The 26,295-nt window shown below is 40.9% G+C and overlaps 1 protein-coding gene across 11 annotated transcripts in view; it reads left to right on the top strand.

Annotated features, from left to right (window-relative positions):
- The window catches only part of ESRRG (estrogen related receptor gamma), a 392,081-nt gene that overhangs the window by 136,741 nt on the left and 229,045 nt on the right, over positions 1–26,295 (top strand). For 3 of the 11 annotated variants that reach the window (XM_072856949.1, XM_072856950.1, XM_072856948.1), the window contains one exon: positions 17,377–17,435. The exons of 7 other annotated variants lie outside the window; for them this stretch is intronic. Coding sequence is in view for 1 of the 4 variants with exons in the window: in XM_072856944.1 (XP_072713045.1) it covers positions 17,496–17,530 (35 nt within the window). In the remaining 3 variants the exon portion in view is untranslated. Of the gene's footprint in view, positions 1–17,376; positions 17,531–26,295 lie in introns of all 11 variants that reach the window. One more of the 11 variants, XM_072856944.1, reaches the window with a different exon arrangement.

The following is a 26,295-nucleotide window of genomic DNA, read 5'->3' as shown; positions in this document are numbered from 1 at the left end:
ATAAGGAAACAGTTTTGTAGGAGTATGGATTACAGAACAGTGGTATTTCTGTAACTATACCTAGGTTTTTGTCTTAACTGACCTGTTTTGTCCTAGGTCAAACAGCAAATGTTTGGCACACTGTATAGAGAAGTCACTTGCGCTTACCTGGCATTTCAGTAATGCCAGTAATGCCATGTGTGCCCAGGTAATCCGTGGGCACACAGAGAAGTGCATTGTGAAGAACAGATGGAGGTGTCACCTATAGAAATTGTTCAGTTAGTCTGAATAAATATGTTCCATATTTTCTGTTGGGGTCACCATGAGCCTAAGGTGTACGGTGAGGCGGCAGCGTCTAGTTTTATTAAAAACTTTCAGATTCGTCTCCTAGGATAATAGGTGACTTTCTACTGGCGAGACTAATCAAGGTTCTTCTTTCCGTAACGTTGTCCCCATCAGTGCTGCAAATGTCATCCAAGTAGATATCAAAGTCAAAGGGAGAGAAACAGACTTTTAATTTGTTACAGTGCCATGTTGTCCTTCCTGATAGCTCTGGGCCTTTCCCAGAGGAAGTGCTCATGCTTCATTATGAATGTAAGCTTTATTAGTATAGACGTCATCAGGTTCAAGTGTTAGGAAAAGCCTCTGCTTGCTAACAAAGGCCATGGCCTCGGATAATGCAACTCTTCTCCCTTCTGAAGGTTGTAAGTCAGTGTGGATGATACTCTACTCCGCTCCTTGTATTTTTTTTGAACATCCTGATCCTGCTTGGAGATCTTGTGTGATGCGATTATCCCTCTCTGAAGGCTACAAAGGAGAACTTGAGTGCTCTGTTTTCAATACGTTCCTTTTGCTTTGGATCCAACCACTTACAAGAGAAAAAGCCTAGCTGAAGTAATTTCAGAAATCTGTGTATAACCTATAGTCAATTAATCCACAGACTGCCATATATGAATAATACTTCCTTTGAGATTTCTTCTTCAGGTTTCAGATACCTGAAGTGCAGCAGCACAGTGTACTCACTTGTGAGATTTTTTTTTTTCTTTCCCCTTCTGGCAGGTTTGCTATTAAATGAAATTGTTGCATAGCTCTAAATATGAGTTTCAGCTTCTTTTTACGTTGGAAGTCTGAACTTTAACTTCTTTCTGTGCAGGCTACCTTCTGCATGACAGATACAGCTGAGGGGTGATTTTTCTAGGAACTTTCTTTTCCTGTCACCTTTATGTTATCCAGCGACACTTCCTTCTCCTTCTCCTTCCTTCTCCTAGCTGTTAGGTAAAACCTTTCTTTCGCCTGTTCCCTGCCATCAGGTGAGAGGAAACTTGAATGCTTTGATAGTGATACAGCACTGCATTAATTGCAGCTGCTTCTCCTTCTTCAGCCCGTTGGCCACCCGGGCTTTCCAGTTCCAAGCAATGCTCTAGTGGCTCTGATATGCCATTGAGGATAGTATTTAAATAGAGACACCTTAGATATTTACTCTTCTAGTTACACCGCTGTGGCAGATGCTGCAGTGGTCCAGCATTAGTATCTCTGCGATCTATGCAAAAGAACATGCTGTCCCAATGGTTTCTTCATTTAGCCTAACTCACAGTTTACATAATAATTCACTTCAAGGTCTGATTCACCTCAAGTCATTTTCTCCTTCTCATTCCCTTCTCTCCTTCATTTTTAGGCATGGGCTCTCTGAAATCTGTTCCTGAATATACCCAAAGGTTGCAAGCATTTGAAAGCTAAGTGTGGATTCTGATCAAAATTTTACAAACGGTTTCCATTTTATTAAGGAGTCAGATTGAAGACCATTAATAAAATGGAAACTCTGCAGCTTAATCTAACCTTGATATATTTCCAGCCTAATGCATCTGCTTATAGCCCTGTCACCGCTGGATCTGAGCACCGAGAGCATTGTTGAATACATTTTCATACCTTTGCATTTTTCCCCCCCTTTCCCAAGTTAGGCCAATTCTCAACTGTTCCAGGCCTCTTTCTCTCCCTGACTTTGGCTAGGATTAGAAGAGCCATGCCAGCCTTTATGTGATACCCTGTTTGCTGCTAAACGTACAATTTGTTTAGTAGAAGAGTGATGCAGAAAGGGGACTGAACTTGCGGCAGATTTTGGAGAGAAATAAGACTGGGTGCTACGCAGCTTAATTATCTGCAAGAAGTGTTACGCTGATGAGCAACCCCATAGCACAACCATATCCAAATAATAAGTAGTGATGGTGACCCCGCAGAAGTCTGCAGGCCTGACTCAAGATTTCACTTTCACAGAACTTGGGTTACCCACCACATTTGGCTCTGCTGAAACTTCTGCTTTACTATGAACCTGTACTATGGACCTTGTGTGCACCAGTGACTTTTCTTCCTCCCAGCCCAAAAATTCAGTTTCCCCAGCTGATGTAGGGGGGTGACCTCATCTACTTAGGTGGCAGGTATGTTACAAATCTGACGGAATGGGTTTATTACTGAATTGTGGATTATCCCTGAGTGGTAACTACCACACAACTATAAAATATTATTAATTAATGTAATTATTTATTAGTTGTGATTAGAAAGTGGAGTTGCAGGTGTTACAAGTTCAAAACATGCTGCTCCCACCTCTTAGTGGGACTGAACCCAACGCTAGCAAATGGATTCGAAAATTGACTTTGCAACATGGATAAAAAATTTGGGGGTGGTCATGAATTTGCTTGCACTTGCAATTTTCAAGGTGCATGATTGAAAAAGCCCAGTTTCCTCTTTTGTTCGGGTACCATTACAAAGCCTGGCGCAAAGTCCTTTCGGTGGCACTGAAAGAGGTCTCATCTCTCTCCCCACATCAGAGCATGAATCTCAGATTCCCTCTTCTGAAAGTGGCCTCTAGTTATTACATGAGTAAAAATACAGATGATCTCTGCCAGACATACACAGAGACTAGGTGCCTGTGCTGACACATCAATACAAAGGACTGTTATCACAGGAAAATTTCTCCTTCTAAACATGGGCTTAAACTAATATGAGCAGACATATAAAGGCCTTGGTGGGTGACCTTTGCTCACACGAGAATATGTCTGCTCAGGGATTTCTTAGTTCATGTTAATTGATTGCCTGATGGGATTGATTAACTAATTGATTTACTGTGGTTTGTGGTTTAGCGCAAGGATTAGCCTAGGGTATACTTCAAAAGTTTTTGATGTGGAAGAGAAATTTGGGAAAAGCTGGCACTAGCAGTGATAGTCTTTTTGAGCGCCACTCCAGTGTCTTACGCCGGATGAATCCCATTGCCGAGAGTATTAATACTTAGCACGAGTAATGCTTTATAGGCTGGGTTAGAGCAAAGTGAGCTGAGGAGCGAGTTTACAGTGTCTTTGTTAACCCATAGTGATTCCGTGTAAGCCCACTTCAAGTGCACGTTAATAATGTCAGCGCGTGAGGTACCCCCCCGTCTTCCCTCTTACGCTTTTGCAGGCAAAGGGAGAGGGACGACTGACAGGGGCTGTGCTCAAAATCCCTGTCCCTTCCCTCTCTCTGCAGGAGTGGGCTCCTACCCATTATTCTCCGTGTGCCTCTACTCCCCCCCTCACCGTGGTGCATATGTACTCGAGCAGTCCTTACCATGGAGGTACAGAGAAAGAAATTAAAACCCTCACAAGAGACCAGCCTTTCAGCAAAGAGTACCCCCAGTGCTTTGGTTCGCACGTGTCTCCGCTTCCTGGCAAAAATGCCATTTAGTGTGAGACACCAGAACCAAAATTCAGATCTGTATAACAATTTTGAAAGCATGTTCTAAGTGCCTGGTGGCTGCAGTTGAAATGGCTTTCCTCTTGCTTATATAAACTTGTTTGAAAGAAAACGTGCTGGAGACCTACAGTGAGGGCGCAATAGACTTTCTGTTCACGCTCTTGGGTATTTCTTGGTACTTAGGAGACTCGGAAAAAAATAAATACATATATTTCCTATTAACCTGTTTTGAAAATAGTCTTCCCATATCAAAGCATGTTTAAAAAGCAGATTGCATTTGATAGAAGTAACTAAAATGCAGTAAGAAGCAGCCTTTTGATCTGTTGCAAATAAACTCTTTTGCAGATAAATACGTTACAAGTGTATTTTTGTTCATTTGCTATCAAATTTAATAGCAACCAGTGGAATTGAGTTCAACCAAAATGGTTTCATATCAGACTTTGAATACATACTTTTAAATATTAAAAGATAATGATTTGTATGGCATTGTTATATAATGCATTTCTTGTCTTCTCTTGTGTGCATGTGACGAATTCCAGTCGATAAGCCCAGGACTCTGGAGTCAGTTGTCTGGCTAGTTATTAAGATTAAGATAAGTACTGAGAAGGGAAAGATACAGGGCATTGTACTGCCCTGCTGGGACGGGGCCACCTCGGATTCCAAGTGTAAACAATGCATTAGTTCTCCCTGGCTTATTTCAAACCCGAGGTGTACACTGTAAATATTTGGGAAATATGATGGAAAGAGAAGAGTGTGGAAAGACTTTTTTCTTTTTTGTCCATTAAATGGTATTACTAAAAGTGAACCTTAGCCACCCCCCCCGCCAGGTCCCGAGTCATTACTCATCTGTAAAAATCCAAGACCAATTTCTCTTAATTACTTATGAAAAATAACTTTTTTTTTCTCCTTACCCAAGCCATAAAAAAGACGACAGACATTTGGAGTGCATTATCACTGGGTGCTTCGTGCTGACTGTGCCACAGCAACATAGCTAACATAGCCCAGCAAAGCTCAGCTAAGGTTTGGGGGGGGAGAAGGGGGGGAGCGGGCCTGGAAAGCCTGAACTACAGAATACTGAAGTCAATGCAGAGTCTCTTTATGACTTCAGTAAACCTTGGGTCGGGTCCAAAATGAAAGTTAGTGAGGTCAGTGCTTTCTGAGTGTGTTGGAGCTGTTATTGCTGGTGTTTCTGTGGTGGAGTCCTAAGGGCATCATGCTGCCTTTTCCAAAGGGGGAGAGGGAGAAAGTTTTCTGTTATTCCAAAATATTACTGAGGTATTAAAAAAAGACTAATATTTCATGAAGTTCAGTTGTCGAGTCTCACTAACTATAATAACTATGAGCTTTGCTACAAATTGGTAGTCAGTGCTTTCCAGACAGCAAAGTTTGACTTGCCTGTACGATCACTGGAGGAGCGATAGAAAGCAGTGATTTAGAAAGTGTATTGAAGCTGCGTGCTGTGCAATGTAGACCACTGGGTAGCAATTAATTTTTGTTAATGAATTTAAAACTAGATGTATGGAGATGGTTATATAAAAAGTATACACTGCTAAACAGCTAACTAGTCCTCGGGGGTTGCATTTTCATTATCTGTATGTAAATCATTTCAGCGAGCATGATCTAATGAGTCAAAAACTGCTCTGAAATGTGAATTGAGATTTGCAAGATACTTTTATTAAAATCCTCAAGCCCTGCTTCATGGTATGGCCCTTACAGTGAAGCTATGTCTGTCCAGTGATTAATCACCTCTTATGAGGAGATAGTTTGTAGGTTTTATTGTGTTTCGGAAGGGTTATTTCTAATCTCTGGGAATATCCCGCATTACTGGGGCTGGGAAATTAAGGAACGTTCAAAACCAGTCAAGAGAAACAAGGAGCACAGCTGAATGGTCCCCAGTGACCCCTCCTAAATCTGATGTTTCTTATGTGGTAGGAAATAAATAAAAAATTAAAATAAAATAGTTAACTGTAAAAGGCTATCTGACAAAACCATGCAAACTGCTTTTTCCTGAGCGTCAGAAAGTTCTATTAGTGAATTAGAAGCTGTCTCTTTCCTTCATATGCCGGTTAAATCATTGTGCTTCCTTAGCTCCCCTAAGGTATACGCTACGATTTCCTCTTAACCAGCAATGAAGATAAATAGCTCCTGTATCTTTGCTGTTTACAGTTATCTTAAGCAAAACCAAAATTAAAGCAGAATTACTGCGGCTTCACAGTTTCTTACGGAATCGTGAATGTAGGACAAAAAGTTGCAATACCTCAGAAAGGAGATATATAATATATGAAATATAAAATATGTGTATGCGTATATACTTGCCTGCATATTTATAACTTCAATTACTAATAGAGCTCAAAAAAAAGAGTAATTAAAACAATATCTAAGCTTGATGTGCTGTAACCAGATAAATGAAACGTACAGAGTGGACTGGAATATTTGGAATACCGCTCTCTGTTTCCCACCCCTTTTTTCACAGCGTGAGCATTATATCATGGTTGTGTACATTCCAGTTAGCTGCAAGTGAGAAATCACTGCCGAGGTCGCTGAAATGTCAGTGCCACATACACTGAGGACAAAAATGGATGGAATTCCCTGTTATAACTCTAATTATCAAAACTCATATGATACAAGGGGAAAATGCGTGCGTCCTATATGCTGTGTGCTGCAGTCTAACAGAGACACTGGCTGGCTGAAAAGCCCTACAAACCAACCTATGCCATAACCTATTTTAGATTTTTAAACATTTTATACGCCAGGTGAGTAAGTTTAGTCTCTGGCACACACGTGCGGCTTTATGCTGTGTATTCACTGAATACTCTTGAAACCAGCTACATGTTTTTAAAGCTCTTCAGCTGAACCCTGTATGGTCTGAAATACCCAGGTAGTTAGCATTCCTGCCAATTTGATATGATTGAGACCTTTACTTGAACTGACCTCAGAAGGAATAGAAGACTAATTGAGGCAGCCCTAGTTCTAGCTCTCTAGAGGAGTAAAACACTGCAAATGGTATCTGGTGCATGCATAAAAAGGTTTACATAGTGGAAGAGGGATCTGGGAAGGAAAAGAAAGACTTTTCTTCATCTCTCAGCAGCCTTTTCCCCCCTCTCCCCAAAGCTTCAAGAAAAAATAATTTTATTCCTATCTTAATGTCATTGCATGGTAAAATAATAAGCAAAAAAAAAAAAAAAAAAAAAAAGGAAATGCACCCAAACAATGCAGAAGGTAAAATTAGGACAGTACTTGGGTGCCTCAGGGCTGTAATTAAAGCTGTCTAGATAAAGAGATATTCTGCCTCAGATTTATGTTCTGAGGAGGGGGAAAAAAAAAAGGCTGAAAGTGAAAGACAGCAAAAGAAATTCGTAATTCCAATGTATTCAACTCGCCCATCAGAAGAAATGGCATTAATTCAGGTACCCAATTACTGTAATGTGGTTCAGAGCACCTCAATAGGTGTTTCAATCTCAAGCCAGGACTAACATTTGTAATCCTTTAAATGCACTTAAGAAATTGATGTTACAGCCCCACAATCTGTTAGGGGCCTTGCTTCCTGGCTGATTGCAAAGTATCCCACCATTAATTGGATCATCAGAATGTGATCCGCGTTCTGGTCCCCGGATTATGTAAGACTGACTTTGCTCTGACGCGCTGAACCAGAGGCTTCTTTTCCTGGATATTTTGACCCTTAATGTAGATAAGTGGTATTTTTCATCAATCTTAGCTTGCATTAAAAAAGGGAAATGTCAATTCAATGTGGGGCGTTTAACTTAATTCAACATCTTTTAATTTAATACCTTGGAAAAGTTAGTCAGTCTCCGACCTGCCGGAGACTTCTGCTGATGGAATGGTTTGCAGAGTGGGGCTGGAGGCACGTTGTTCCCGCCCCATAACATGGTCAGGTCCCAAAAGTCTCTTCATGCTTCATCCCTGTATGAAAGGGAAAGATAGAAAAAAAACCCAAGCAGCCCCCTGACCATGCTGTGCCATATTGGTAATGAGTTTTCTCAGCTCCTTTGGACTGTTCCCTAATGACTGCTCTACATCTCTGAGTGAAAAGTGGCAAAAAATTAATTCAGTGTTTACTGCCCTGTTTTCATCTTAGGCTTCAGGTTTTCTGGAGTTCTTTTTTTTTTTTTTGTGAATCAGGGTGCTTTGATTAATTTGCTCAATATTCTTAAGGTGTTTCAGTGCTACGGTAACAGCTGGTTTGGAAATCCTCTGCATGGACTAGACCTAAAATCCTATTGAAAATAGGGGACATTCTTTCTAAAAAAAGGAAGCTTTACCTCAAAAAAATTTATTACCAGAATAAGTACAGGACATGTTGTAACACCTTTTTGTGTTTTTGTTTTTTTTTTTCCTTTTTTCTTGTACTGCATCATAAAAGCCCTCCTAGTGCTTGTCTTTCTGATACTGAATGCGTTTGTCCCAGTGGTACAGACAGAAGTTCAAAGGCGACTGCAACAAAGAATTTTTTTTTTTTTTTTCCCCCCCAATGAAAATAGTAAGCTTCTCAGTTCTCTGGGCATTGCAACGAGCATCAGATTCATTTGAGTCTTATCATGGCTTTGGGAAAACCATCAGATGGTATTGGTGTCTCTTGGCCTCATGGTTGTTAGGAGTGAAGATGGTGAGGTGAAGAGAATAACATTAGGTTGCATGACCAAAGCTTGATGTTTCTTCTGGAACTGATGGTTAATAATACTGAGTATGGCGATGATTTCAGTAAATTTATCACCTGCTACCTACATATACATCAAAAGTCACTGGCAGAATCTGACTTTTTTTCAGTGTTTCAGAGAAAGAGCAAGCTCTTTTCACATGTGTTACACAGAGGCAGAAGCTCATAGAAATCATTTTGCAGCTGGGGATGGCTGACTTAGGTCTCCTTTCTTTTGTTTTCTGCCAAGATCTCAGTCTTATTTTTCCAACTCTCCCCTCTCCCCCGTCTTTTGCAAGTAATTCAAAAATAGTTTCGTACTGTGGGCAGGAGAAACTGCCGAGGCACAGCAATGGTGAGGGGGTGGTTGGACTCATGTTTCACTGCCATCTTCTAGGCTGTGGAGAAGTTTTTTGAGAGGTCTTTAGAACATTACAGGCTGAGGAAAAACAACCTTTTGAGGCAGCATCTTTCTGTTTCATGAGAAATATTCAATCCCAAGGAGAATCGAACTGAAGAGGGTGGTTCTTGCATTTCTCCCACTCTCCTGATGGCCAGGACCAATTCAAAGTCTGCCGTGTAGGGGGAAAAAAGGTTAAAACTTTGAGGCAGGGAGTTTAAATAGGAGGTTTGGACAGTCTCGTTAGACATCTCATCCGTACGAGTGTTGCAGTCACTTGAGATGACACCCTATGAGCTTTCTCAGCATGTCAGAGAACATAGCTGTCCTCGTCTTTGGTCCACACTAATTAGGTTTTGTGGACTAGCAGAATACCTAGGTTAGCTTGCTCGCTGGATTTACAGAGACAATAAACACAGATGCACAAAAAGGCTTTTGGTGGGAGATATTTTTGTGATCTTGAACGCAGGTAGGAGAGAACTGGTCTGGTGTTTGGAGTGAGCTGACTGTTTATTAACAAATAACCGTGCACTGATCAGGAGGAGGCAGAGTTTCTCTTGTTGAGTTGAGGGTTTGGGTCCGTGTGAAGTTGCTGTTACTCTTACAAGGTATGTGGCTCATAACATAAATGCCTGACCTTGCTTTTTTTTCCCCCCTCCTTTTTTTTCTTTCTCCTTTCTTCCTGATATGAATTGAATAGGCAGGTAGATATATACAGTTCTGGTCAGCCTAATTGGCGCTAGAGGTGATATGGTGCTACACTAGGACAGGATAACCTTTAGGTTTAGGCTCCTGGCTGGAGCACAAGAAACATGCATTCAATTCCCAGCAGTTCTCTGACTGATCTCTTTAAATTGCAGTATGTATCGGTCATGGTGGTCTTCTCTCTTTGCACTTGTACAGCTCCTGGTGCAGGAGGACCTCACCTGGAACAACAGATACTGCCGAACTGTAAATAAGAGCCCTGGCTAGAGATTCCTATAAGCAGGTGACCAGCTTGCAAACATATAAGCTTTCTACCAGGCGTGTTTCATGTTACAGTATTTGAATCTCTATGTTCTCCTTGAAACTGCCCCCATGGGTGAAGACTGTGAGTTCGTGCTGTAACGCTGCATACTTGCTATACTAACACGCAAACAGAAGTCCAAAGATGTATACTTATGAGGGAGTTACACCTACTTAAGCTTAAATGTTTCAACAGGCAGTGTTGAAGGAAGCTCGTTTGGCCATGTTCAGACCTGGTGTAAACAGAATCACCTTTCCTGAAGTGACTGAAGCTGTATCTACTTTGGCCAGACCTAAGTTTAGCTCGGAGACTTCCAGATAAGTACTAGTCTCACAACTCAGCTCATTCAACACTGATACAAAGCTCTTTTATGAAAGGAGAAATATAAAGCAATACAGGTAAGCCTATAATTATTTTGGCCACAGAACAAACATATTGTTTCTTCCTGCTTGGAAGGGCCTAACCTTCTGTAGGAAGAGTAGGATCTGTGATATCTCGGGTATTGATAGCGTTCCTACAGCAACTGCATTTTCCAGCAAGCTTTGTACTAGCATAAGATGTTTCTGAGTTATTCCACTGTATGGAGGGGAAAGGAAACCTTTTGTAGCTTGTGGCTGTGCCTTCCTGGGCAATTGATTTTAAACACAGACAGTGTATCTCAGGGTGTTTTGCTGTATGGAGTTGCACTGGAAGTGCGTCACTTCCAGTCTGTTTAATTGGAGTGTTGGGTGACGCTTCTCTGCTGCTTTATCCCTGGATAGAAAGCTGATCTACGTTTTAGCTTTAAGTACAGTACAAGGTTGGAAAGTAAAGTTGAGTTTGCAATGAAGCAGATATATTGGCTTCCCATGTTTTGAAGACAAATGGAGTCTCATCCATCGCTGCTACACCAGTATACCGGTGCTGTTTCAGGCTGCTTTGGGTTAGGATTTCAGTTTGCCCTTCCTTCCTAATGGGGTCCCTTGGTGAAGAATGCCATCCAAGCGCAGGATGGATGAGATGCCCTAAGGACCTGTATCAGGCTTGCCTTTTAAGCAGTGCCTTGCTGAACTGTGAACTGGGCTTTTCTTGGGAGTGCTACGTGAGGATATGAATTCAACTTTGAGACAAAAAACCAGGAACAAACACTGCATACAGCAGCATGTGTCAGCCTGAAAGCACACAGTATTCGGTGGCAGTATTAATACGCATCTAAAATGATTTTCTTGTGGTGTCATAAGTATTTCCCAGGGGCTCCTTTCTTTGTTCTAACTCCCTGTGGAAGGGGCAGAGAAAAATGGCCGGTGTGTTCGCTTTGGCCACTGTCAGTGACAGGCTTGCAGCAGAATTAATTCTGTCCTCTCTAATGACCGTCAGTTACCTCATTGCCAGGGAAATGGCCCCCTCCGTCTGCAGGATCATAGCAACTAAGTTTTGTTACACAGGACAACACGCTTCTCCTCCAGGCTGCCCGCAAAGGCTGAAGCCTTTCTGCTTGCCTGTATGGCAGAGCGGCGCAGGTTGCTCTGTTTGGTAACGCTTACCTGTCCCAGGGCAGGCTGTGTGTCGACAGCTTGCATGTCCGCTGCTTGCCATGTTACTGTTTTTCTCTGAAAAGTTAACCCTGTGTTTCCTTCACGTTGGGGGGGGGGGGGAGGGAAGCTTTAAAAGAAGTCAGCAGCATGAAACAAACCCACGCGCTGTATCCATCATGATCGTATCTTCACCTGGGCTTCTCGGTTCCCTGGGAAGATATGTTTGCAAGACCAGGTGGATATGTATAACTACGGAATGTTTTTTGCATTGGGATGCATACTTTACGGGGGTTGGACTCCGGCTTGAATTCATGAGTCCAACTTTCACGCAGGCCCAACTGCACAAAATGCGAATACTTTTCAAGGCAACTTTGATTAATTCAGCAAATTCAGACCATCCTACACAGTGGCGCAAAGCAAATGCCCTGTTTCTATTTCCCAAACTTGCACTCGCTATGAACTTTACCTGTGCAATTAATTGGATGCTGTTGCTCAAAGCGTAGGACAAAAATGTCCTATAAGGAGCGCTAGTCAGCATATTTTGATATGTCGTGAGTGGTAGCTCACATGTACTCGGGTGTGAAGCTGAGCAAGTGTCTTTTAAATGGTTGATTTGGGTTTCAGTGTTGAGCCCAGCTGTTCCTTGAAACACTCTGTACGGTACAGTAATTTAGAGTGTAATGGTCTCATAGAAGGAGGCAGATGTGAATCACAGGTGAACTACTTCTGAATGATGACAAGGGTGTGAGCACTCTCCCTGCCCTTGTCTTTCCCCTCCCAGTCTCTCATTCTCCTATATATATATTTTTATTTTTTTCTTTCCTCCACCACTTCTTTGCAACACAGGTAGGCACGTTCCGGTGTGACCCTGATGAGCCTGCTATGTGCTGGTTAATCTGGTTCTCGTTTGATTTTAATGTCTTTTTTCACCTTGCCTGCCCTAAGAAGTCCATACTGCCTCAAGTAGCTTTGAATGTACCAGTAAGTGTATGCTATAGAGTAAGAAGTGAAACAGAGAATGTGTCTTCACCCAAGATTTGGAAGTGGTAGGAAATGACCTCTTACACTTCTTTTGCTTTTTAGATCTTTAAGCCCTAAGCCACCCTAAATCTACTGTCCCTATAAAAAGCTGCATTTTAAAAGGCTTTAGGAGGCTTGCTGACCTTGCAACCTACTTTGTAAGGAGTCTGCACCCACAGCTATTAAACAAAATTAATTTCAGCACTTTTAAATTGTTAATCTTGCAAAAGACAACTTGCTTGCTCTCCAGTGATCCCACAGGTCGTCATTCTGTGAGCTGCAAGCCATCACCAGGGTTCATGGCTCTGAACATCATCAGTCTGCTTGTGGTCTCCCAAATGCCTTGCAAAATTAATTCCTCTGCCCTCCACTTTTCCTCCCCAGCAGCTCTTTGAGATCTGGGCACTTGGTGAGCTCTGAGCGTGTAGCAACTATTCGCCAGTAGCCACGCCACAGATTATTCTCATTTGAAGGTTACTCTATCCTAAATCAGTGCTTCCAATCCTCAACTCACGGTAATGAACTTCGGGCAGCAGGACATGAATTCAGGTAGGAAATGACAGTTTAGTCTTTGGAGTGTTAGGGTTTCTATTGAAAGGGCTACATCTCTTGTAAGTTAAGTTTCTCCACGCCCATGGGGCAGATGCTTTACCAGATACTAATTTATTTTGAATCTTCTTGAGTGGCTTTTTTCTGCCTGGCCATGAAACTCAGAAATGTTGCCTTTTTCTCCTCCAGGTAGCAATACGTGTGAATGCCCTGGGGGTGGGGGAGAAAGCGTGTGCTGTATCTGATATTATCATGCCTGGTTGTCCCTGCTCCTTCCACCTCTTTTGTCTCTGCCACTCAAGCCAATTTCAGCCATCCGCCGACTCTCATTTGGGATAATAGCCTCTCTTTTTACTGTTGTCTTGTCATGTTTGATTCGGCAGCACAAGGGTTTTAAATTAGCCAAAACGTTTGCATGCTGGGCTTACTTCACTGCCACTACCAGTTGTAGAGCCACTAAACCACTTGATGCTGAAATTGATGATTGCTCGGAAGGAATAAGAAATTGTTGGTGGCTACCGGGAAGATTCATTCACGCTGAACCCCTTTTAAGAAACCTAGGGGGGAGGGAGAGAGAGATTTCCTTCATTTTCCTGCTGCCTGGCTGGTGGTTGCATTGTGCTTGTGCCAGGTTCCTGCTGAGTGATTACAGCCTTGCTAGGCTGCGTAGTTCCTGTGATTTCAACATAAAAACAGAAGAAGAAAAATACAGAGGGAAAGGAAGGCGGGGTAAAGCTCCAAAGACTTGCAGTTCAATTCAGTAACGTAGAATTGTGATGTTTTAACTCACTGCCCACTTTTTTGTTTAGGTTTTTATCTAAATTATTCCTCCTGGCTATAAGTTTACTTGTTAGAAGTTTTACCCAGTAGAAGACTCCCTGCATTGGCCTGCCTGAGTTGGTGATGCTAAACCACAGCTGGGCTCTAAGCTTTTAATATTCTCTGGATTAAAAATGACCCGTCATTAATGGGATCTGGGATCACCAACTACAAAACTTCTAATACTACCCCCACATCCTCCCCAAAATGCCTTTTACTTGTTTATATTACTGTTTAAAGGTATGGAGGACCAGCATTTATAAGGGAAAAGAAGATGATGGCGCTTGAGAAACTGTACAGAGAGAAAACAAATTAAGCCGTAGAATTAAATGTGAATGACTAGGGTTGTACGAGGGATATAATTATATTTCAGAACTATATACAATCACATATGCAAAGTGAGAGAGGCATTTTTTATTTCCATTGAGTGGATTTGGTTTCTTTTTGAAGAGAGAGTATATTTTGGCTTTTTTGTTGTTTGGTTTTTTGGTTGGTTTTTTGTTGGTTGGTTGGTTGGTTTTTTTATATTCTGGCACTGGCTTCTGGGTTATGGTGGTGATAGGTAGTCAAGTGGTCAGAAAAGGTCAGTAAGAGTCCCGTGTACAATGGCTCAGGATTTCCAAGTCCAAAGACAAACAGTATCTAACAGAGAATATTAGCAGGTGTGATTTAAAAACAACCAAAAAAACCAATCCAAACCCTCTATCAGCCATATATGCAAGCTCCCAGACAGTTAGAAGCATGGCTTCAGAGCTGTAATTCATTACACAGTGTCACAAATAAGACCCTAAATATAACACAGGTGGAAATATGATTGCATAGCATCCGAGCCAAGAAAGATGTTCTCATTTGATCTAATATTGCTAACATTATTATTAGTAATATTCTAGCACTTTTTTCCTGATTACTAAGCCACATGTGCTCTTGCATAAGATGCCCTTTTTCTGCTAAAAAAGAAAAAAAATCTTGTAAATTTGAAGGTGTTGGCAGCCAACTTTATTTCTCTCTTGTATGTAATAAATTGTGAAGAAATCATGTGAATGACTAAAGCTCTAAAAATACAAATCTCACTAAGAGGCCGAATCTCTGGGGCCCAGCAGTGGCATGCTGTTGTGCAAGTCTAGCTCTAAGGGCTTCCGTCTGTGCCAATTAACAGTAGATTGGAAAGCCAGGCGACCATGATGGGCTTAGTCCTGTTATCTGCCTCTAACTGCTGCACTGTTCAGAATTGCTGATTTCTCTGCAAAATCATGACAGATGTATTACAGGAAAATGTATTGGTCGAGTAGCTAGTGAGAGAGTTAATGCAAAGGATAATAAGTAGCTAAGGCTATGTCCTCCAGCAGACTTTGATGTGGTTTGATAATATATGGGATGGGTCAATCTGCCCTATTAGCAAATGTAGCCAGTTTATGCTCTACATACAAACTAGAGGTTTGATAAAGCACTAAATTAGTTTTCACAAGGTATTAGATGTTAGATACTTAATGGGATCATCATGCTTTTGCTACACTTGGTTAAGATGTGCTCTGCAACAGAAGCATGCGGCAGCATGACATTTCACCAGGAAAGGAAGCGTGTCTTGTGACTGAATCACGAGTCTGGGAATTATAACGTCCAGGCATTGCTTGGCTTCCGAATTACCGTCTGTCTGATTTACCAGCAAGGTTTCTCTTTTCACATCTGCAGAATGGGACTGCGTCCTTCCCTTTTCTCTTTGCCTCCTTGTGAAACTTAAGCCGCCAATGCTTGTAAAGTGTATTTTTTTTTATCCTTGGATGCAAAGGGTGCAAGTAATCATAATTCTGTTAAGTGCTTCGGTTGTAAGAGATTAATACTGTCCCACAGGTGCTGGGAAATTCTCTAAACCTGACAGTAGAGAATTTACAGGTTCAAGCACATTTGAACAAGAAACCTTAGCAGAGTGTGAAAGGAGAAGCTCTGGGTTTTGATGGAGTGCTCCACAACTGCGCTCTGCATTCACTCTGTGCCAGTGTTCAACTGGTATTTAAACGCGAAGTAAAACCAAGAGTTCAGTGAAGCTAGTTACATTTTTGTAAAGCCAAAAAGCCATTGGTAAGATATGTCACCTGGGGACAACGTCCTTGCCTTCATACGCTTGCACCCATTCTACTGGTGGGGAACGGGGGCGAAGACAGCGACCTTCCTGGGGCCGCGTGGCCAGTCAGTCCCTGAAGCAGGTCCTCAGTCTGAGCATTCCCCTTATCTGAGCTGATGTTCGGTCCGCTAAAGCAGGCTGCTGCTTTGGCTAGCTGGTAACAATTTTATAAGCTTGTTTCTTCACTATCAAAGAAAGGGCTGTAAAATTACTTTTTTTTTTTTTTTTAAGTTCTGTGTTTTTTGTCTTGTTAAATAAAAATCTAGAACTGCTGACAGCAGTGTATGCCCACAGCTACCTTTAGAAAACTATGCTTTAAAACCCATTAAGCATTTTGTATTTATCACATGAATTGAATTTTTGCTACTGTTATTTTTCCCTGTGTTTACAGATGCTGCTCTTAATTGCATTTGCAACGCATCATTTTATTTTCTCTAACATCTTACTACTTATGCAAGTAGCCAGTCCTGAATGACCATGGCCAGGCTTTGCACTTCTCCTAGCGCTAGGGAGACATTCCTACCTTTTCGTGAAATGCAGCAAGAGTGTCATATATAAAATGATCCCGTTTGAAAGGATAGAAGCCGCATCCCAATATAGATCACAGTGGAAAATGACTCAAAATTACATGACAGCTTCTCCTCCGTTTGCCCCCCTCCTTCCCTTTCTGAGCCTGTTTCCCAGCCGGACTGCAGTAAGAAATGCGTTGTGTATTGTGACATTTTAGTTTGCTGTTACTAATAATCCCTTTGCATCTTTCATTAGCGTGTTATTTATAGGATCGCAAAAGGGCATCGGTACGGCTCAGTCTCTGAGGTGGGGCTGCCGGTGTCCCAAGGACTGAAATGTTTTCTACAAGCGCTGGGTCGCACCCTGGCCTCGGCAGCGGGCTCGTCTAGCTCCGGAGAAGCCCGTGCCATGCTTTGGGCTGAAATCCCGCGCTTTAAAACCCGCTGAGGCCAGCATGGACTTCGGATGCTTGTATAAACAAGACGACTTTGCCTCATAACTCCTCCTAAGCCCGCACCTGGCGAGCCGCTCGGAGCTGGAGGGCCGCGTTTTCCCTAATAAATTCCTTTTTTTGAACTCACTTGTTAGTCAAGCGTTGTGCACACTAACTACAGCGAGGGCCCTGGGCATAAATTACTCTCGCGTGGCACTGTCTGCGAGCAGCCCCCCAGTTATGGATTACTTTGTTCTCGACTTGACAGGAACATAATTAGAACTGTTGATGAAATCTACCAAATTGTTCCTCCGTGGCCTCAATGGTCAGGAAATTTGGCTGAGTCGTATTTGTCACCGATGTAAAGGCTCTAAACACTTCATATTAACTATGTTATTAATGTGCCCTCTAATCTGTCCGTGAATTGGTAACACTTGGAGTGAGCTTGTGCTCTAATAGCACCCTGTGATGAATACATTGTAATGCTGTTAAAAAGTTTCTGGAGGGTGGGGAAAAAAACCCCTTAATAAAAAGTGACCATTTCTAGGTTGTTTCTTTTCTCTGTATGTGCGTTTTTATGTGATACAGTTTTGTTTTGTTTAATTGGAGATTCATTTAGGCTTTACATTGACAGACCGTTTTCTGTTCTATAGGATTTGCTGACATTTGGGCTGTTTCATTGCCAGAGGAGGCTTTGTGTGTCCCAAAGGAAGTGAGTGATCTGGCCATAACAAATCCTGCCAAAATATTTTAACACCGTTACGATTTTCTAATGCAATGCATAGTGAATGTGACTAGAAAAGGATGGTGAGTCCACGAAGGGGGTTCGCTCCCTCTCCTCTGCGATTTGTCTGGTGGAAGGAGCAGGCAGGGGCTGCCGGGGGGGTGGGAGACGGCAGCCAGCAGCGGGGGGGTTGGTTGGCCTCCTGAAGGGTATCGCTTCACACACAGCAATGGCTCACCCTTAGTCTGTAAGCCAGCCTTTCAAATTTTGGTCCTGCTCTTGAGCTTTCCGAGAGTCCGAGGTGCTCAGATAGGGTGGTTTAGTTATGCTAAATAAGCGGGTTTGGGCTGCTGTAATTGTTCAGAAAGTTAAAACGTGGAAATGTGTGCTAGGCACAGATGAGAAAGAAGGCTGAAGGTCCTAGAAGCTGACAAGCTGCTGTCTTGGTAAATAAACCCCTTACCTTCAAAACAAAGGGCGATCTCATACTTCAGGATGGTTTTGAAAAACACTGAGGTGGCTCTTAACTATGTAAGCAACTGTGCCTAGATAAAGTGTTAGAACACAAAAATAAGAGTTTTCACATGTAGCATTCAGGGGATGAAGACAATTCTGACAACATAATGTTTAGCACAGAGATGGAAGTATGGGAAAACAATGATTGAGATCCCCGAGCTATTCTCTGAAGCAGCAGGTAAATTAGCTGCTGTTTTTCTAATACCTCAGTGATTTGCTTATACTAAATTTAACACCATCCACTCACTGTCCCATCCCCAACCGCCCCCCCCCCCCAAAAAAAAAAAAAAAAACCAAACCAAAACAACAACAACAAAAAAACCCAAAACACCAACAAACCAAACCATGGCTAAAGTTAGTATTTTGTAAACAATTTAAAACCTAAAACCAGCAAGCAGTTCAAAATGTGCTGACTGCAGAATATCAGCCATCGTCTCTTGTGCCCAGCATACACCATGTTCAATTACTCTGGCAATTAGCTTCTGTACCAGGGTAAACTCATGTTTCTTTGGTCATTTTACATTCACTTACTTAAGAATAAACAAAGTAGCTGGCCGTCTGTACCAGCAAGTTTTGCTGAAGGGAGGAAAGCTAATGAGAAATAGAAAAGATGAGCATGACCGCAGCTTTGGAAGTTGCTCCACATGAGCAGATCCTTGCACTTCTACTGAACAGTCCTGAGTTTGTGACTGGGTTGAGCTATTTGCCCCTGACCTGTGTTGTCAGGCGCTCACATGGACATAAAGAAAGTCAGGCCTTTCACTCTTGATGGCGTTTCCCACTTAGATGTTTCTCATCTGTTTGTCTTTGAATACCAAACAGAATTGCAAGTTCTCCTGCTCATCTCCTAAGCCCTCATTCAGTTTTTGCTGGGCTCGCCTCTTCCCTGTGGCCACGGTCTGTGTTATTTCCCGGGCCCCAGGGGCAACGATGCTGTTACCAGCAGGAGGGGAGTGTTAACCTGGGAGTTAGGCCTTACTTTGAGACTTCATTTTAGGATCTTAATATTCGTAAATGAAGTGGGAAACTAACTCTGCACCTTTCTCATGCAAATCAATCTATTTCTAGTAATGAGCAATTTAAGTATTTTTTTTTTTAATACATAGTTGCTATCTCTGGAAATCAGGATCAGAATTCAGGATGCTCAAATTAGGTGTCAGTGCATACAGATATTCTGTTGATGACTCTATTATTAGAATAAAGTAGACCAGTACTTTCCCTGGATCTGTTTCTTTTCACTGCTTTTGTGTCTCTTTCAGTTCATCTTGTCTAAGTTTTTCTTCTATTCTTTCATTTCACTCTTTAATTTCTACCAAAGCCACGGGATCTTGGAGAGCTTTCTAAATAATTAGATCTTGTTACTTATTTGCAGTGTGTTCAAAACTGAATTACATTTTCTTTTGTCATAGTCTTGTTTTATTGCTGTTCTAAAATGGGATGTTATTTGGGGTGTTCTTACCCAAAAGCATGATTTATGCTGTCCTGGCTGTGATTAATCTGTCTTTCTAATAAGTAGCATTAGTAGCATTTGCTACTAGCATTTGCTACTAAAGAATTTTTTTTTAAGTGAATGAGTATGGTATTATCCTTGAATGTTACTAGTTTTCCGGGTTTGTGTTTTTTTGGTGGGTTTTTTTGTGGGTTTTTTTTTTTTTTTTTTTTTCCAGTTTCCAGTGGGAATGTCATGGTATGTGTCCTGTACATACAAATCTAACTTGTGTCATTCAGTAGACCAAAATGCAGCATGAGCAGAGCTTAATACTGATTTCACTTTTTGGTTAGAGTAGGAAGTAAAATTACTTCTGTAGAAATCAGAGCACTTACTCAAGGGGGAGGTGGGGAATGGGGATTTAATATCAGCATTGGGCCCTGGAATATTAATTTGATAAAACTGTATGATCTTACAATGTCAGCTGTGGAGAGCATATGCTAGTAGATGCTTGTGTTTGAAATCAGGATTCATAGTTAATCATTCTAAGAAATAGACTTATCACTTCATAAACTCTAGGAAAGACTGTTTTCTTTTCCAAACATTTAAATTACTCAGCCATTTTATACATTAAAACCCAATTATAACTTGCAGGGTATTTCAAAGAATTTTCAAAGCTATTTCTTTTAGGAACTGTAGATAGACTGAGGCTTTAACACGAAGTAGTTCATATTCTCAACTGCATCTATTGGATTTTTTTCTAACAAAATAGGGTTTCAAGAATGTTCATTACCAGACTAGAGAGTACAAATCCCAAACAGCCAGTACCACTTTCAGAACATGCGACATGTCCCCTAAAACTAGTGAACTGAAATCCCAATGTGGTTAATAAGCTCCAGAATATAGCTTAAAAATACTTCTTTCCTTTCTCTAAGAAGGTAATGACCAGGTTAAAGTAAAGGTTTATTCTGTCACCTCTCTTCTGCCACGTTACACAGACTGCATGCAAAACACATTCAGAGAGAAATAAAAATCAAAATGTGCTGCAGGATTTTAGGGAATGAGCTGTACCTGCTACTGAATGGAAAAGCTTGTTTTAAGCACCACCTTCTTGGTTCTCAGGGACAGCTTAATACTTGAGCTGAACTGGCATACATCAGTGGCATTCTCCTTCTGAAGATTGCCTTTCTTCAAAATGCATAAATCCGTACTGTTTCTCAGAGCATACAGCAAACCTGATTTGACAGAGTCCAGCTATGAAGTTGTACATTACTTGACCCATATGAAATCATGACGTTTCCAAAAAATATACTGTCCAAAGCTACAGAATAATCTTTCAGATTATTCATTTGGCTGCTGATTTCTCAGCAGAAAGGTATATGTGAATCAGATCACGCCAATCTAGGTCAGGAAGTGACCGGTGTGATTGTATATAATGCAGTAGCTAGGGAGTGTCATGTAAGTATGAAGACCTAAAAGATGCACGTGACGCTAGCACCGTTACAAGACTACTTACCAAAGGCACCCTTTTCCTGAGCATAGCAAGTTATGCCCACAGCGTTATTCACCTGTTGGGAATTAATAGTATGGTGTTTGGTAAACGTTATATTCCCAAATCAAGGCTTAGCTACCCATGGACGGCAAGGAGTTGAAAAGGAGGTTCGTAAGATGGAAAAATCCTACTTTAAAGGCCAAATAAGAGAGAGAATAAGATTTGAAAATCAGAAACTGCTTTCTAAAGACTACTGTGGGCCCAGGACCCCCACGTAGGAAAACGTAAAGCAGTTTGCAAAAAAACCAAAAATAAATAAAAGGGGGCTAGGCAATTGCTCACCCCTCTCACTCCCTATATTGCAGTAGAGCTGAAGTTGAGCCAAGAGCCTGGTGCTTCTCTTCTTGAAGAGACTGTATGAATGAAAGGTCGCAAAGATATTAGGAGTTACTAAGTAAAGTCATACTTGTCAATAGCTTCTCTTGCTAGATATTTAAAGTTCAAGTGCTTGTTTGCTTTAGTTAAGTGCTCTGAAGTGCTTTAAAAAGCATTGGCCCATTTATATAAACAAATAGAGAAACTCACTGATAGTCTTCCCAGTCAGAGTGTGTTACCCAATATTTTGATATCCTTCCTTGGCTCTGAAAAAGATTTGCGCTAGCAACTTCTAATACATGTGAGTCTTTGTTAATGGAGGATTATATTATATTATTCGATCATAGACATTGCCTATGCTGAAACACAGTTTCTCTGTCGCACGCAACCATGACGAAATAGAGGGGAGTCAGTAGCTCAGAAACTTATTTAGCCAGAACTTGTGTGACTTGAGAGGAAGAATAAGCTGGAAACCTGATTTCCTTTTGGAGTATTTGTAGTAGAGAAGTAATACTTACACCTCTCCCATATTTTTCTTCGTCTTACTCAGCTGTGCTAACTCAGGAATCTCTTTTAGTGCTGAGAGTCAGGCAACCAAATTTAAACACATTCCCAAACCATGGGAAATCCTGTTCGCACACGTACGACTACTCACAGAAAGAAAGGAAACTCATGCTAATTGGTAGTGACGGTGAAGGCTGGGATGGTGTTTACGTGTTCCCTACCAGTGTTGTAGTGCTTCCCTACCAGTTGTCCTCATGGTAGCAGCTGTACCATCACAACACTGCTCTTCTGGAGTAATGTCCTTTAACCTAATGATACTGTTGTGATACTGAAAGCCTAGGAATGTGGTAAAATTGTATATTGAAAGTGATCCTCTTTCGTATGTGTAAAGAAGTAAGAATTATTTGGAGGAGGCACTGGACACACCTTATCCAGTAAGGTCAAGGCAGTTAGCTCCAGAAGAAAAAGTAACTGAACCCCATCAGCAACTACACCACCACCACCACCCCTCCGTCCCCCGTCCCCCCCGCAAATGCAGCGTAATGTGAGCAATAGGGTTGTAGCTGGGTGCTATCTTAAAACTAAAATGGCATCTTTCATTTAAAAAAAAAAAAAGTTTGTCCTAATAATTTTGGTCTGCATGTATTTTCTTTTTACCTACCTCGTGTTGTCTGTGAGATTCAGGGGGTGTCATCAGCAGGTAGATTTAGAGCTGTTGCTAATTTAAACTGCATTTAATAAAACACAAGTTTGAAAGATCTTACAAATCAGTGAATGTGGCATAGTTTGAAGATTGCTTTTGTCAAGTTTGATTAGCTCGAAGAGAAACCTTTTCTAAATATTGGTTGTGAGATTAATCAGGCAATGTAAGACCTTGAATTATTCCTCGTCACAGGAAAACAACGTAATGTATTATCTCATTTGATGACTGGAAAAATGTAACTTTTGAGGATTTAAAATTTGTGTTTTAAAGCTTGGACCCAAGGAAAAACTTTCAGACTGTTCTTTTTTTAAACTGACTTATAATTTTCCATATTATACTTCACCTTCTATAACGTATTCCCATATTACAAACTGGTAGTACCAACATCATTACATTGAAGGATGTTCTCATTATTGACTCCATTCTCAATTAATTATAAGTTTGTCATGTTTTAATGAGTAGGATTAAACTTTCGTATTCCAAATATATGTCTCGCATTGCTTGCTTAGAAATTTTCTAAAGAAGGTAGTTGAACCATTTCTCTGAATGAGTACGAGGAAACAAAATACTCCTTGTGCACATTAAAAAGCGTTTACCGTATTTACAAACACTTGTAGAAAAGCGTTAGTAGCTCTGTGCTTTGGAACAAAGTATTGAAATTTGGGCAAAAGCATTCCTGTTCTTTTCTAGCCTTCTCTGTCATGAACAGTTGTCTTCACTAAAATAGACTCATATAGGCATGTGTTATGTCCTGTAAAAGACAGGAGAGCAGAAGGAAGAGTGGCACTAATGTATTTCAGGCATACCCTAATTTTCACTGGGTGCTCTTTATTCCTCTTTAATAAATCCCTGCTTCCTTCTATAGCCTTTTTTTTTTCTCTCCCCCAAAAATGAAATGATACTTTGTACTTTTACTTAATTGCCCTGTCCTTTAAAACCCTGGTGGGTTTGCAGCAAAGCTGCTGCCACCTGTGTCTTTCAGATTCAGATTTGGTCCAATGCAGCTCTGCAGGGGCATCTATCAGGCTTTCTCTCCAAAGCTGTGTGCATTACTAGACCCTGTTTATTCATCATACTTTCTAGCAGAAGTTTGATGTTCGCTTGTCTTTTATTTCCGTATACAACTTAAGACCTTTCTCACTAGTACAGATCAAATCCTTTCTAAGAATGCTTATTCTTTTGCTTATGTGCCTGCAAAATATACAAACAGGATGGATGTATTCTAGCCCCATTGTTGCTGGACTGTTCCTGCTGATTTCAGTATGGTTATGATTTTTTCTCCCCAATATATCAATAATAATTAGATACCTGTAAGCAATAAGCACCCATAAGTTTGGACTCTGTGTCAGTAGATAGGCATCACAATCTGGGCAGGTACCGGCATCGCAGCTGCATAAATCACAGCAGGTTCTTACCAAAGAAAAGCCGGTTCCTTACCAAAAAGGAAATCTTTCATTAAATATGTTTTACATTGCTTGTTTAGTCTGTATCAAATTAAAACAGTAACCTTGCAATTTGAATAGCAATGTCAACTGATATTACAGTTTGGCTAATAACACATGAGCATGGTTTGAAGGGGGTTGGATCAGCATGTCCCGCACCAGGCAGAAACCCAAAGTCCTGGTAAATGCTCAGCAGCAACTACGCCCTGGGCCATTTCTCATGAGACCTGTGACTACAAATAGCATGTAGCTACATTTGGGTACTCAGGTTTCGACAGGATGTGGCTGCTCTTTCTCACTTACCAGATGGCTTTCCATGTACCATCACCTGTCCTAGTGCTCCTTCGCCTCACTAACGGAGTTGTGACGAGAACTGCCGTGATGGTTGTGAAAGCTGCTTTCTGCATGTGGCCACCGTAATGACCACGTATAGGCACCTTTATTTAGCAAGTCCACGTGTATATTACTGTTGCAAATGTCTTATGTTTGAGTATGTTCATTTCACATCTAACTCGTCTGTGGCGTTGATATTCTGCAGCCTAATCATAGAGTTAAACCTGTGTAAAACCTGCTTGATCTCAAGATCACGCTTTGTATGTCTGATCATATATGGTATGACTTTATATATTCATATAGGGTATGAATTTCTTCATACTCTATATATTCATATATGGTATGAATTTCTTCATACTCCTCTTTGGAAGAACATCTGTAACTCAGTTGTGGCTTTGCGCTACTTTAAAGCAATTCAGTAATCTCATGTATGGCAATGGAAGTTATATACTACACCTCCCCATCACCCATCCTCACGCACATTTTCTGCATGTATCATTATTATCATCAGCATCTGTCTTTTGAGTGATGATTTATTCGTCTCTAGGTCTCTGTCCCTTTATACAGTACTAGATCTAAAATTACATCTGTCTAGAGAGAAATGCATGATCTCAAAGATTTAATACTGGTTTCAAAATTTTATTGCCGATAACTAAATGTGAAATTGCTTTAAATTAACCAGTAATTATTTAGAATGAAGTAGGAAAGAGTTAAAAAAAAAAAATTAAAGAAAAAAAATCCCTTTCCCAGGCAGACTGGACCCCCTCCTTCCAACAAAGCTGTTGCAGGAGGTTTCAATGGTATGAATAAATGTATTTCTTTTAACACTTTTGTTGTTTAAAATGCTATTGTTTCATCTGAGGTGTGAGGAGATGTGCTAACCTTGTCAATGTGGGTGCAGTAGAGCAGAAATGATAACTGTATATACTTCTTTTAACAAAAATACTGAGTGAATGTGTGTGTGTGAGAGAGAGAGAGAGAGACAACTTATTTAAATCCTGAATACAGTCAGACCTCATATGCATTGTTAAAAAAAAGCCCTAAAGAATTGCATATGGATTAGGGGGATGAATATTCTATTATTTCAGTCTGTTCTGCTGATCTTCTTATTGTGACTTTGCGCTTCAGAAATCTGCCAGGAATTTGGCTTTGCTGTACTAGGCAGTAATTTTAAATGTGTATCAAGCACTTGATAGTGTATGATTTGCGTGCTGTTGCATTCCCATTCCCTAAATTTTCCACCAATTTATTACTTTTTTCATACTGTTTTAATATTTCAGGATGATGAATATATACAGCATCATTAAAGGTAAATAAAAAATGCATGAAATTAAAAAATGGAATATTAGATGTTTCTTTGCTGTAATCCCTAGGTCCAATAGGAATGAAATGTCTCTGTTCTGTCAAGTAATCCCTAAACATGATTAGGGACCTTGTAGTTTCCACATAGCCCACATAATATTTGTATCATATAAGCCTATTTATGTAAGGTTTGAGTAAAAGTTGTTATTAGAAGACCTATAAACCTATTTTACAATTCAAAATGATATGCTTGCCTCTTAATCTCCCTACTTTTATTATTTTGCTGGAGATGGCAATACGTCCTTAATTCATTTTTCAGAATTCTGTTACATCTTTTGGGTACTTATATCGTGCATTAACGATCCCAATGAAATATATTTTTAAGACAGAGGACTGAGTTCAACAGTTCATCTACTTGTGTAGCGTCTCCTTAAATCCGCGCTGGAAGGGACGTGCACCCCTTTCTAGGTCTCTTCTTTGATGTCTGGGTTTAATCTGAACTGGGGGTCAGGAGATGTAGAGATTGTTTTTCTGATTTTGGGGAAGGGGGGATGGAAAGAGAGAGAGGGGATTAGTTTCCTCTGTTTAAATAGTGTGATAATATATTATCAGTGATGTACGCGCTTCTGGCAGCATCACAGAAAGTTTTCGAAATCAGCTTTTGATTTGATCAGCCAATAGCACAGGGTTAGGGAGAAAAACCTAGAAAGAAAGAAAACAGGGGGAAAGTTTTGGATGACAAACAACTGAGA

This window comes from Ciconia boyciana, chromosome 3 (genome assembly GCF_034638445.1).
Source record: "Ciconia boyciana chromosome 3, ASM3463844v1, whole genome shotgun sequence".
In the NCBI taxonomy this organism is placed as follows: domain Eukaryota; kingdom Metazoa; phylum Chordata; class Aves; order Ciconiiformes; family Ciconiidae; genus Ciconia; species Ciconia boyciana.
Note: the sequence above shows the minus strand (reverse complement) of the source record. Positions and strands in the feature narration are given on the sequence as shown.